The following is an 11,796-nucleotide window of genomic DNA, read 5'->3' as shown; positions in this document are numbered from 1 at the left end:
TCTCTCTCTCACTGTCCACTCTGCCTGTAAAAAAAAAAAAAAAAAAAAAAAAGAAGGTCGGATCTTACTAGTGAAAAAACTTAGATTTGGATTTGGTGAGGTGGAACCTTATTGTCCCCCACTCCATCCTGGGACTGCTGTCTTTTATGTAGCACAGGATATCTAGATGGGGTCATGGAAGCCCCCCTCAGATTAGATGCTTGGCAGCTCTTCTGTCTATATGTAGTAAACTCAGGCAAACAAGCACACATGCTCTTGACTTGGTGATGGAGGATGTGTGTGTCAAATTCTCTGTGTGTTTCTTAATATGAAAGAAGACCTGCGCAGTTTAGACGTTGGATGAATGGAGGATTGATATGAGGGAATAACATTTTGAACTTCAGCACAATGGGTTTAGTTTCGTTTTAATGAGACGTAGTCTCACCCCAAGATGTTGTCACTAGATGATATTGGAACTTGAAGAGATGATTTCCTTTGCTTCAGCAAAAACATACACATTTTAAAACAGGGTGCACTTATTTATTAGATCCTTCCATAAACAGTCATCGGGTGTTTACTTTATGGCAACCACTCTGCTAGCTGTTGGGGGATATAACTGTGAATAAGAAAATCAGGAAATGCCTCTCTTCCCTGTCTTGTTCATTCTAACTGTGGGAGCAGTTTTCATAGCAAAGAACACCAGATAACTTGTACAGCCTGGAGGGGACTGGACTTTGCGGAACAGAAAAAGGTCTTGTAGTGAGCTTCTACGTTGGTCATTGGTGGTTGCAGCCTCCGTGTCTCCACACCTTCGTGTCATCCCTGTGAAGACAGATTGATCTGTGTGATCAACAGCTTTAGGTGGAAGTAACGCTGGTTCACTCACAGAGAAGGTGGGAAGGAGCTCCATCTTGCACACTGAGAAGCCCAGTCTGTCTGCAGCCTCATGGAGAGACCCACATGGGGAACCGCTGCGGGACACGGCCTCAGTCAACACACACCCCAAGTGAGCTTGGAAGCAGGTGTCCCATTGCAGGCAATGCTAGCCACACGTGACCTAGGAGATACCCTGAGCCACAAACCCCAAAGTTGCTCCTAGATTCTTGAGTCACAGAAACTGCGAGACATGCGTTAATTTAAACTGCTTGATTTTGACGTTGGTGTTAGAGAGATAACTAACTCAATGATAGGTAACTAACACAAATCTTTCTTTACAAACAGTCTGAGAAACAATAACTTGGATTGTTCTGGATCATTGAACAGATATGGAAGGCTTAAGAAAGAATGGACGAGTTAGAGTTGGCTCTATGTGTTGGAAAGTACGGAGAGTAGTTGTGAGGCATGGACAACAAACTAGATGAACTACTGAGTCCTCTTTGTGTTTTCAGACTGAATTGTCTAGAACTCAAGTAGTCATATTTTGCATTACATCAGGAATAACTCAATGACAACAGCTATTAGTAGTAAAGGTCAAGTACTTTCCCTCTCTCTTAACTGATAGCTCTAACTCTTCTGAGAATTCTCAGAAGACTCCAGTGGAGTGGACATGACAACACGTGTAGGTATAGAAACGAATGCTTCTGTTTCAACTCCAAGTGCAAAAATGTTTTTAGGCCTCCTCCATACACACACCTGATGCAATGGATCCTGGATGCCTTTCTGATAATGTGGCCTTCCTCTAATGACTCCAATGGTGTCACGAGGGTCAAATACAAACATTGCCTCACAAAACTAAGACTCTCATCCTTCAAGAACTTATCTTCTGGGGTGGACAATGTTGCTTCCAAATATACTTCTTCAACCAAGGAGTGTTGATATTATCTAGAAATGGGGAGTAATTTCCATTTCCAATCTGAGTGAACGAAGAACAAAAACCTGAGTTTTATTTAGAGCGTGTCATACAGATACAAAGAAGATTTGTAGGTTTCTTTGATGTGCTCACATGAAATGCCTGTAGTCAAAAGGCTATTTTTAAACTTGAGAAGAAATTCAGGACAAAAGGAACATTTTAAATATAAAAGGGAATTCAGGAAGATCACAAAGAAGTGAAATCACTATTACAAAGTTCAAAGACACATTGTTCTTCAAATACCAAGAAGCTGACTTGAATATCATCGGTGACCCTTATTCAGGGGAGACTTTCTAGGGGCTAAGGAAGCAATGGACATGAGGCTGTTCCTTTGGCCTCTTTTCAGAAACTTCTCACTTTTGGACCACTATTATGTTTCGCTTTCGTGGAACTAATTCTCCTGTTGTGCTAGACTTTTTGAACTCAGTAAGGAGATCTTACCAGCAAGATAATTGGCATGCTGGGACAGGCATCAAGTCAGCTGGTCAAAAAACCAGTGAGGAACTCTGATATGTCCATCTCCCGTCTGAACAAGAGACAACCACCCTTCTACGCTTGGGACCATTGGCAAGGAGTCAGGCTGTATCCTGGAATCAGGAGCAATCCAACAATGACCCAGGGTCTTATGGCTCAGTCTCAAGGGCAACAGGTTGATGAGGGCTGACTCAGACAGGAGAGGTCTACTGTTACACCTTACAGGAAAACCATAATGAAAAAGAATGGTGATTTCTATGGAGTATCAATTCTACAACGTTTAAATATATTAGTTCACTTCTTCCGCACAGCAATTTTGGAAGACAGGTTTTATATCCATTACACAGATGGAAAAACTGAGACTGAGATACAGTCTTTTGGCCTGTGTTTACCGCCAGCATTCAAATCCCTGACTGTCTGATGCCAACTCCTTTTTCTGTAACTGCTCTCAACACAGTCAGCTATTAAAAGTAAGAAAAACGGGGACTGCTTTTATAAGGACTCTTGAGGTGAGGCCATCTCATACAAACTCTTCATTTAATAGATTTTTAAAAAGTGAGTGAAAGAGAAAGGTTACATTAGTACAAGCTGTGATTCTGAGTTACATAAAAATACTTCGCTGTTGGTCACATAAATGTTCACTTTCTTAGACATCACAACGTGTTTCTCTGCCAGGAAAGTAAATAAATCTACTCGTTAGAGAAATCTATTTAGCTCAGTGCAGCTTTTAATTTTCTTTCGTAGTTTTCAGGGCAAACTTTTTCTTTTCCAGCTTTATGGAGATATGATTGACAAAAATCATGTAAGGTATACAATATGATGTTTGCTCTACAACCACATGGTGGGAAGATTAGCACAAACTCATTAACATATGCATCATCTCACATAATTATCTCTCTCTCTCTCTCTTTTTTTTTTTTTTTTTTTTTTTTGTAGTTGTTTTGAGAACTACTTTAAGTACAAACACAAACTTTGCCCTAAAATCTACTTAGAGGGGCAGGGCCTTCTCGTCATCCAGTGACTTTGGGCTGGTTTGTTTTCAGAGCTGCCAATGCATGCAACATTGCTTAGTTCATTTCTTTCCTTTTCTTTTTCTTTCTTTTCTTTTTTTTTTTTTTATTTTTTGACAGGCAGAGTGGATAGTGAGAGAGAGAGACAGAGAGAAAGGTCTTCCTTTACCATTGGTTCACCCTCCAATGGCCTCCATGGCCGGTGTGCTGTGGCCGGCGCACCGCGCTGATCCGATGGCAGGAGCCAGGTACTTATCCTGGTCTCCCATGGGGTGCAGGGCCCAAGCACTTGGGCCATCCTCCACTGCACTCCCTGGCCACAGCAGAGAGCTGGCCTGGAAGAGGAGCAACCGGGACAGAATCTGGCGCCCCGACCGGGACTAGAACCTGGTGTGCTGGTGCCGCAAGGCGGAGGGTTAGCCTAGTGAGCCGTGGCGCCGGCCGCTTAGTTCATTTCTGATATTTGGTTTTTTTTTGTTTTTTTTGTTTTTTTTTTTTGACAGGCAGAGTTAGACAGTGAGAGAGAGAGACAGAGAGAAAAATCTTCCTTCCGTTGGTTCACCCCCAAATGGCCGTGATGGCTGGCATGCTGCACCGATCAGAAGCCAGGGGTGAGGTGCTTCTCCTGGTCTCCCACGCGGGTGCAGGGGCCCAAGCATCTGGGGCATCCTCCACTGCCTTCCTGGGCCACAGCAGAGAGCTGGACTGGAAGAGGAGCAGCCGGGACTAGAACCTGGCGCCCATATAGGATGCCGGCACCACAGGCAGAGGATTAACCAAGTGAGCCATGGCTCCAGCCCCCTGATATTTGTTTTGTGCAGAAAGGCAGTTCAGAAGCACTCTGACGAGATGTTCAACATTCACCTTTCAGTCACGCAGCACACGGGGTCCTAAGAGACCAGGAAAAGCTTTTACACAGAGCACCGAGGTAAAGGCCAGCACTGCGGGGCCAAGGGAAAACTCATTCCAGGAAGACCTCACAGAGGAGGTGCACTGGGAAGCAGCCTCCTGCTGATGTCTGATAGTGCTTCAAATGGCCCTAAATCCAACCGTAATTTGGGAGAAAACATGCTCCTTCTCTCTGTCTCTTTTTACAGATTTTTAAAGATAATTTTATTTGAAAGGCAGAGTGACGGAAATGGGTGGGGCGGGAGTAGACAGAGAGATCTTCCAGCTGCTGGTTCACTCCCCCAAAAAGCCACAACAGCTGGGGCCGGGCCAGGCTGAAATCAGGAGCCTGGAACTCCATCCAGGTCTCCCACATGAGTGGCAGAGGCCCAAGCTCTTGGGCCATCCTCTGCTGCTTTCACAGGCGCATTAGCAGGTGGCTGGATCAGAAGGGGAGAAGCCAGGACTCACACAGGCATGTGAGGCATGTGGGACGCTGCAGCTGCTGCCACCGCCACCCTGAAATGCTGCTTCAATAAGACGTTGGGATCCTTTCTGTCTTCATCATTCACCTGCCTTTTACACAGAAAGGAAACATAGTGACCCCACCTGCATCTCTCACTGCAAATCAGAAAACAATTACAAGAAGCCAAGATTGGGGAGCTCTGTGGATGTTTACTGTTTATTTTGGTGTTGCCAACCACATCTTTCAATTCTGAAAGAAAAGCAAACAGTCCTCTTGGGAAAGTAGGCAGAGGAGTCACCTGCTAACATTTCTTAGTTACTCCAAACTGAAAAGCACACCATACACATGGCTGTTTGATACATAAAAATGTCTGATGTCTTTGCAAAGCTCACTTTTTTTTTTTTTTTTTTTTTTTGACAGGCAGAGTGGATAGTGAGAGAGAGAGACAGAGAGAAAGGTCTTCCTTTTTCCCGTTGGTTCACCCTCCAATGGCCGATGCGGCCGGTGCACCACGCTGATCCGAAGGCAGGAGCCAGGTGCTTCTCCTGGTCTCCCATGTGGGTGCAGGGCCCAAGCACTTGGGCCATCCTCCACTGCACTCCCTGGCCACAGCAGAGAGCTGGCCTGGAAGAGGGGCAACTGGGACAAAATCCAATGCCCCGACCGGGACTAGAACCCGGTGTGCCAGCACCACAAGGTGGAGGATTAGCCTACTGAGCCGCGGCGCCTGACACAAAGCTCACTCTTATTTAAACTACTGACTTCTCCTTATCTTTAGTGGTTTAAAAAATACAAGTATGGAATATGGATTTTGTAGCAAACAATTTCAGTACCAGAGGAAAAACACAATTGTCTCTGATTTCCCACGTCCAATCAGATCTACCAGAGGCAAATGTACCTTATGATCAAAGACAGATGTAGGGGGCGGGTGCCGTGGCTCACTTGGCTAATCCTCCGTCTGCAGCGTCGGCATCCAATATGGGTGCCCGATTCTAGTCCTAGCTGCTCTTCTTCTTTTTTTTTTTTTTTTTTTTTTTTTTTTTTTTTTTTTAATTTTTTTTTTTTTTGACAGGCAGAGTGGACAGTGAGAGAGAGAGACAGAGAGAAAGGTCTTCCTTTGCCGTTGGTTCACCCTCCAATGGCCGCCGCGGCCGGCGCACCGCGCTGATCCGATGGCAGGAGCCAGGAGCCAGGTGCTTTTCCTGGTCTCCCATGGGGTGCAGGGCCCAAGCACCTGGGCCATCCTCCACTGCACTCCCTGGCCACAGCAGAGGGCTGGCCTGGAAGAGGGGCAACCGGGACAGAATCCGGCGCCCCGACCGGGACTAGAACCCGGTGTGCCGGCGCCGCTAGGCGGAGGATTAGCCTAGTGAGCCGCGGCGCCGGCCGCTGCTCTTCTTCTAGTCCAGCTGTGGCCCCGGAGGGCATTGGAGGATGGCCCAATTGATTGGGCCCTGCACCTGCGTGGGAGACCGGGAGGAAGTACCTGGCTCCTGGCTTCGGATCAGTGTAGCTCCGGCCGTAGTGGCCATTTGGGGGATTAACCAATGGAAGGAAGACCTTTCTGTCTCTGTTTCTCACTGTCTAACTCTGTCAAATAAGTAAAAAAAAAAAAAAAAAAAAAAAAAAGACAGATGTAAATTACAGAAAGGACACCAGTGCATGTCCACTTGACACATTTTCTGGTTTCATCCACCCACCATGCACCTATGCGTCCTGAATGCTGTGAATGGAACTATCTAATGTCGTACCCGGACGTCCTTGTCTGTTGGGATCACAGCTTAAATTAGGATCCTGGAAGCAGAAGTGCCAACTGTGCTAGATCCGAGTGGAGATACACACTTTGTTTCCTCTTTGCAGGATAATGAAGAAAGCAGCTAGGGATGAGCATTGCAGATGTCACCTGTGTAGCTAAGACTGTAGTCTGAGGTTAACAGGCAAATGTCTGGTTTTTGATAATCATTACTAGCATGTAACGTGCTGTCTTTTCTAGTAAACACAAGAGACCGCTGGGAATGGTATGAAAGCCACACTTTGGTTGGGGCTGGCTCTGTGGTGTGGCGGGTGAAGCCACTGCCTGCAACGCCAGCATCCCATATGAGAACTGGTTCTGGTCGCAGCTGCTCCACTTCTAATCCAGCTCCCCATTAATGTGCCTGGGAAATCAGCAGAAGAGGGCCCCTACCATCTATGTGGGATGGAACTCCAGGCTCCTGACTTCAGCCTGGCCCAGCCCTGGCTGTTATAGCCGTTTGAGGAGTAAACCAGATGATGGAAAATTCTCTCTCTCTCTCTCCCCCACTCTGTCTTCTTTGTTTCTGTAACTCTGCCTTCCAAATAAAGAAGTAAATCTTGGTGGGGGGAAAAAAGCTATACCTTCCACGCCATTCTTTTGATCATAAACTTTTATATTTATAGGTAAGTACAGTATTGATAAAAGAAAAACAATGTATATAAACTATATATATAAGCTATATATATAAACTATATATGTGATATATATATATAAACTATATATATGATATATATCATACCTTGGCCCCACATGTTGAAAACTGGTTCTTGGAAGATTGGATCTTAGGTATCCCAATGCTTTGTGGCCCTCCAAAGGATGACAGGACACGAACACATGCACAGTGTAACTGTAATATTGAAATATAAGGGGATGAAGGTGATCAGAGAGTTTTCAAAGTCTAGAAAAGCCCCTTGGGGCGAACAGTTAAGAAACGTTGAGAATGTGCCTACTGTATACACATAAAACACATACTATGTTTTCCTCTCTGCCAGCAGGATGTGTGACACCATGTATGCCATCTCCAGCTCTCTCCACTTCAGAAGGGAGCTTCCCCACACACAGAGGCTGGTGCTGCAGATCATCACAGGGTGCAGGGCCCAGCATCAGCAGGATGATGGGGAGTGGGGAATGAGGAGCACCAGTGGACGGCTGCTCTGTGAGATTTCAGGCCCAGCGCTCCCACAGCCTCTGATTTTTCAAGCCACACTGGAAGCCTGGATTTACAAGTTGATTGATGGTGATCTGGGCACTCCAGGCTCAACACCACGGGGGTGCAGGCAAACAAGTCTACACCAGCACATGCTGCAGGTGTCCCCTTGGACTTCTGGTGGAATCCAAACCAGTTTTTCTAAAACAAAAACAAAAAGAAAAAGAAAAAGAAAAAGAAATGTTGAGAGACCAAGTACAGCAAAAGCTCCCACCAGAGAACGTCCACGCGACATGCCTCCTGCAGGCTCCTCTGGCCACCTTAGTCAGAAACTTAATGGAGCCACTCAGGAATATAATTCTTTTATTTATTTATTTATTTTTTGACAGGCAGAGTTAGACAGTGAGAGAGAGACAAAGAAAGATCTTCCTTCCGTTGGTTCACCCCCCAAATGACCGCTCTGGCCAGAGCTGCGCCGATCCCAAGCCAGGAGCCAGGTGCTTCCTCCTGGTCTCTCATGCGGGTGCAGGGTCCAAGCACTTGGGCCATCCTCCACTGCCTTCCCGGGCCACAGCAGAGAGCTGGACAGGAAGAGGAGCAACTGGGACAGAATCCGGTGCCCCGACCAGGACTAGAACCTGGGGTGCCGGGGCCGCAGGCGGAGGATTAGCCTAGTGAGCCGCGGCACCAGCCAAGAATATAATTCTGACAAAGGGGTCCGGCATCTAAACTCTGAGAACCAGGGAAAGAATATTTTTGAACAGCTGCATAATCATAATTGAATTCCAAAGTATGAAAGGATCATGCTTGTGCATTCTTCACACCGTCCTCCTAATGGTGGGTACAGAAGTTGCTTCTAAGTTTTTTCCCTTGTGGTGGGCAGTAGACGCCACCCGGGAAAGCCTGACTGAAATCCTGTTCTGCTGCGGATGCACACATGGGAGGCAGCTCATGTGCCTGGGTCCCAGCCAGCCTTGTAGGAGACCCAGATTGAGTTCCAAGCACCTGGCTTTGACCGTGCCCAGCCCTGGATGTTGTGGGCATTTGGGAAACAAACCGGTGAATGAAGGATCTCTGTCTTCTTGTAAAAAAAATAAACTAAAATAAGTTTTTCCCTCTATAACTTCTTCTTCTCTCTCTCTCTCTTTTTTTTTGGGGGGGGGGGACAGGCAGAGTGGACAGCGAGAGACAGAGAGAAAGGTCTTCCTTTTCTGTTGGTTCACTCTCCAATGGCCGCCGCGGCCGGTGCGCTGCGGCCGGCGCATCGCGCTGATCTGAAGCAAGGAGCCAGGTGCTTCTCCTGGTCTCCCATGCGGGTGCAGGGCCCAAGCACTTGGGCCATCCTCCACTGCACTCCCTGGCCACAGCAGAGAGCTGGCCTGGAAGAGGGGCAACCGGGACAGAATCCGGCACCCCAACCGGGACTAGAACCCAGTGTGCGGAGGATTAGCCTATTGAGCCATGGCGCCAGCCCCTCTACAACTTCTTCAGTAAGTATCCTTATAAATCATTGCTTCAGTTTTTTCAGGATCGATTTCCTGAATCAGAATGGCCCAATTTTGAATCAGGAATATTAGCTTCAATTTCAGGGTCTTATAGAGATTGTACATTTTGGAATCTAGTTGGCGCAGTAAACTCATTTCAAAGTCACATAGCAACCACCAATACACAAGCCCTCAAATTCTAACCTCCAAGTCTCTGGATATTAGAAACTTTTTCTCCATGGGGTGGGTTAAAACTTCTAGGGCAGTTAAGAATTATTTTTAATCCTGCATTTATAAACCATTTGCGTTTGCTCTACCACTGGGAGTTTACAGGTGCTCAGCAGTACTATGTTTTCCATTGGAATTATTCTCACTTATTCACTTCCTTGGCCCATTTTGCTAGTGAAGGGGCTGTTTCTCTAAGCTATTTGTTGCCACTGTGCCCCAACCAAGCCTTTACGATTTGACAAAGTATTTTAATAAATTATTAAATGACTGCTTCCCTTAATCATCAACCAAATTTTGAAGAAACTTCACTTGATATGAATCACATGAAGCATGGGAAACAAGTAGTACCACATTAGTTATAAAATCCCTTTTTAATCTGCTTTGAGAAAGTCATTTCATTGAATACGTATTTTCTATACAACACGGTGATAAGGGCAGAACACCCACCAGGACTATTTTACTAAACAGCCAGGAACTATAAAGATTCAAGTGACTTTAGATGCACACCTCACAAATTTCCAAACTCAAACACAGACTTGTGGCTGGCACTGTGGTGTAATGGGTTAGGCCATGGCTTGCAGAGCTGGCATCTCATACGGACACCGGTTCGGATCCCAGCTGCTCCTCTTCCCATCCAGCTCCCTGCTAATGGCCTGGAAGAGCAGCAGAAGATGGCCCAAGTATCTTGGCCCCTGCATCCACGTGGGAGACCCGGGTGCAGCTCCTGGCTTTGGTGTGGCCCAGCCCTGGCCTCCTGAGCCTTTTGGGGAATGAACCAGTGGATGGAAGCTCTGTCTCTCTGTAACTCTCCCCCTCAAATATATATATATATATATATTTAAAAAGCCTCTCAAATAAATGAAAAACAATTAATAAATTATTTTATTGTAAATAAATAAAAATAAATCTTAAAAAAAAATGAACTTTGTGGAAGACAGTGGTGGTGGTGGGGTTCTCGTTAATACTCTCATTTATCAAAAACCCAAGCAGGAGTCAGGGATGGTCACGGCCTCTGTTCTACGCCCAAAAAAGCTGCCAAGGCCACATTTTACACTCAGGAGGGGCCTGGAAGCCACGAGGCCGGGCTTTACCAGGCGCTCTGCGGGGCAGGGGATGCCTAGGGACACCTCCACTAAAGCTGCCAGGATCCCAGCCCGGAGCCTCTGCCCGGGACCATGCCAGACCGCGGGGAAGACAGGGAGCGGAGGGGCGGGACGGAACGTGCACCCTGTGTGTGTGTGTGTGTGTGTGTGTGTGGTTGCTTCCGTCTCAAGATGTTGCATTTTCTGCTTAAAAAAACAAAAACAGCCGGCGCCGCGGCTCACTAGGCTAATCCTCCGCCTAGCGGCGCCGGCACACCGGGTTCTAGTCCCGGTCGGGGCGCCGGATTCTGTCCCGGTTGCCCCTCTTCCAGGCCAGCCCTCTGCTGTGGCCCGGGAGTGCAGTGGAGGATGGCCCAGGTGCTTGGGCCCTGCACCCCATGGGAGACCAGGAAAAGCACCTGGCTCCTGGCTCCTGCCATCGGATCAGCGCGGTGCGCCGGCCGCAGCGCGCTGGCCGCGGCAGCCATTGGAGGGTGAACCAACGGCAAAAAGGAAGACCTTTCTCTCTGTCTCTCTCTCTCACTGTCCACTCTGCCTGTCAAAAAATAAAAAAAAAAAAATAAAAAAAAAAAATAAAAAAAAAATAAAAAAAAAAAAAAAAAAAAAAACAAAAACTGAGCAGGAGAAAGCCCCTGCCAAAGGCCGTGAGGACCCGAGCGGGAACAGATGTGAGTTCCTCCGCAGAGCGCGGAAGGCGCCGGGCTGGGACCCCCCGAGGAGCCCCCTGCAAGGCCCCCGGTGTCGGAAGGCGGACCTGAGGGTCTCAGGCCGCGACCCCACGCTCGCCCCCACCTGGGCGCGCTCGGCTTCTGTGGTCGCGCGGAATCGCCCCCTCCGAGGTGAATTTCCGACTTGATTTTTCTCCGCTCTCTTTGTAACTTCCACATCCGGAGCGTCTTTTTCCCTTCCTCATCGAAGGTTTGTGGCGGGGCCGGGACAAAGAGGAGGCTGCTCAGCGCGCGCACACACACACACACACACACACACACACAAACAAAAGTTCTGTGGTTTGGGAAACTTGGGCCTCGGTGGTGTCACTTCCCGCGGCCTTGCCACGCCCCCGGCCACGTGACGCCGAAGGGCCGGGATTTTTGTGAATGGAGCTGAGCGGCGGCTGCGGCGGGGCGGGGCGGAGGGAGGGCTCCGCCTCCTTCCCCGAAGTGGCCAATCCCGTGCCGGAGCGCTGCGGGGTCAGCAGTCAACAACAATGGGCTTCGAAGCCACGGTTCGGGATTGGCCGCGGGGAGACGCTCGCGGGCGCCGCGCAAGAAGCCCCGCCCCCTCGAGGGGCGGGGGAGGAGGAATTGGGTCCTTGCTGGGCTCCGGCCGCCGGGGTCTCGGCAAGTGGGTGCAGCGTGTGCGCGCGCCCCCCA

At 48.1% G+C, this 11,796-nt stretch overlaps 1 protein-coding gene across 5 annotated transcripts; it reads right to left on the bottom strand.

Moving 5' to 3' along the window:
- Positions 1–497: 497 nt before the first annotated feature.
- Positions 498–11,516, bottom strand: LOC138845894 (uncharacterized). Of its 5 annotated transcripts, none has more exons than XR_011383201.2 (4): positions 11,216–11,516; positions 7,434–7,809; positions 7,201–7,308; positions 498–801 (listed from the first exon to the last, which is right to left on the bottom strand). XR_011383201.2 is itself a non-coding variant. In XM_089315156.1 (3 exons), exons 1-3 carry the CDS (start codon positions 11,308–11,310, stop codon positions 4,668–4,670), a joined length of 312 nt encoding a protein of 103 aa, XP_089171282.1. In that variant the 5' UTR covers positions 11,311–11,516; the 3' UTR covers positions 3,830–4,667. The 5 variants fall into 5 exon arrangements, 1 of the variants encoding a protein (XP_089171282.1); XR_016222419.1 differs by lacking the exon at positions 498–801 and adding an exon at positions 4,222–4,776; XR_016222422.1 differs by lacking the exon at positions 7,434–7,809.
- Positions 11,517–11,796: the final 280 nt, after the last annotated feature.

The sequence above is a fragment of the Oryctolagus cuniculus genome, chromosome 16 (assembly GCF_051225735.1).
Source record: "Oryctolagus cuniculus isolate XC-2025 breed Fujian yellow rabbit chromosome 16, ASM5122573v1, whole genome shotgun sequence".
Classification (NCBI taxonomy): domain Eukaryota; kingdom Metazoa; phylum Chordata; class Mammalia; order Lagomorpha; family Leporidae; genus Oryctolagus; species Oryctolagus cuniculus.
The sequence above is the reverse complement of the archived record's forward strand: the minus strand, read 5'-3'. Positions and strand labels throughout refer to the sequence as shown.

Bases quoted from the DNA above. Each gene is read 5' to 3' on its own strand.
- LOC138845894 (XM_089315156.1), bottom strand. From the start codon at position 11,310: ATGTGGAAGTTACAAAGAGAGCGGAGAAAAATCAAGTCGGAAATTCAC. The intron at 7,309-11,215 runs GTGGGGGCGAGC...TCAATATTACAG, and splicing joins CAGAAGCCGAGCGCGCCCAG to TTACACTGTGCATGTGTTCG. The intron at 4,777-7,200 runs GTATGATATATA...TCTGTGTAAAAG, and splicing joins TTTCAACATGTGGGGCCAAG to GCAGGTGAATGATGAAGACA.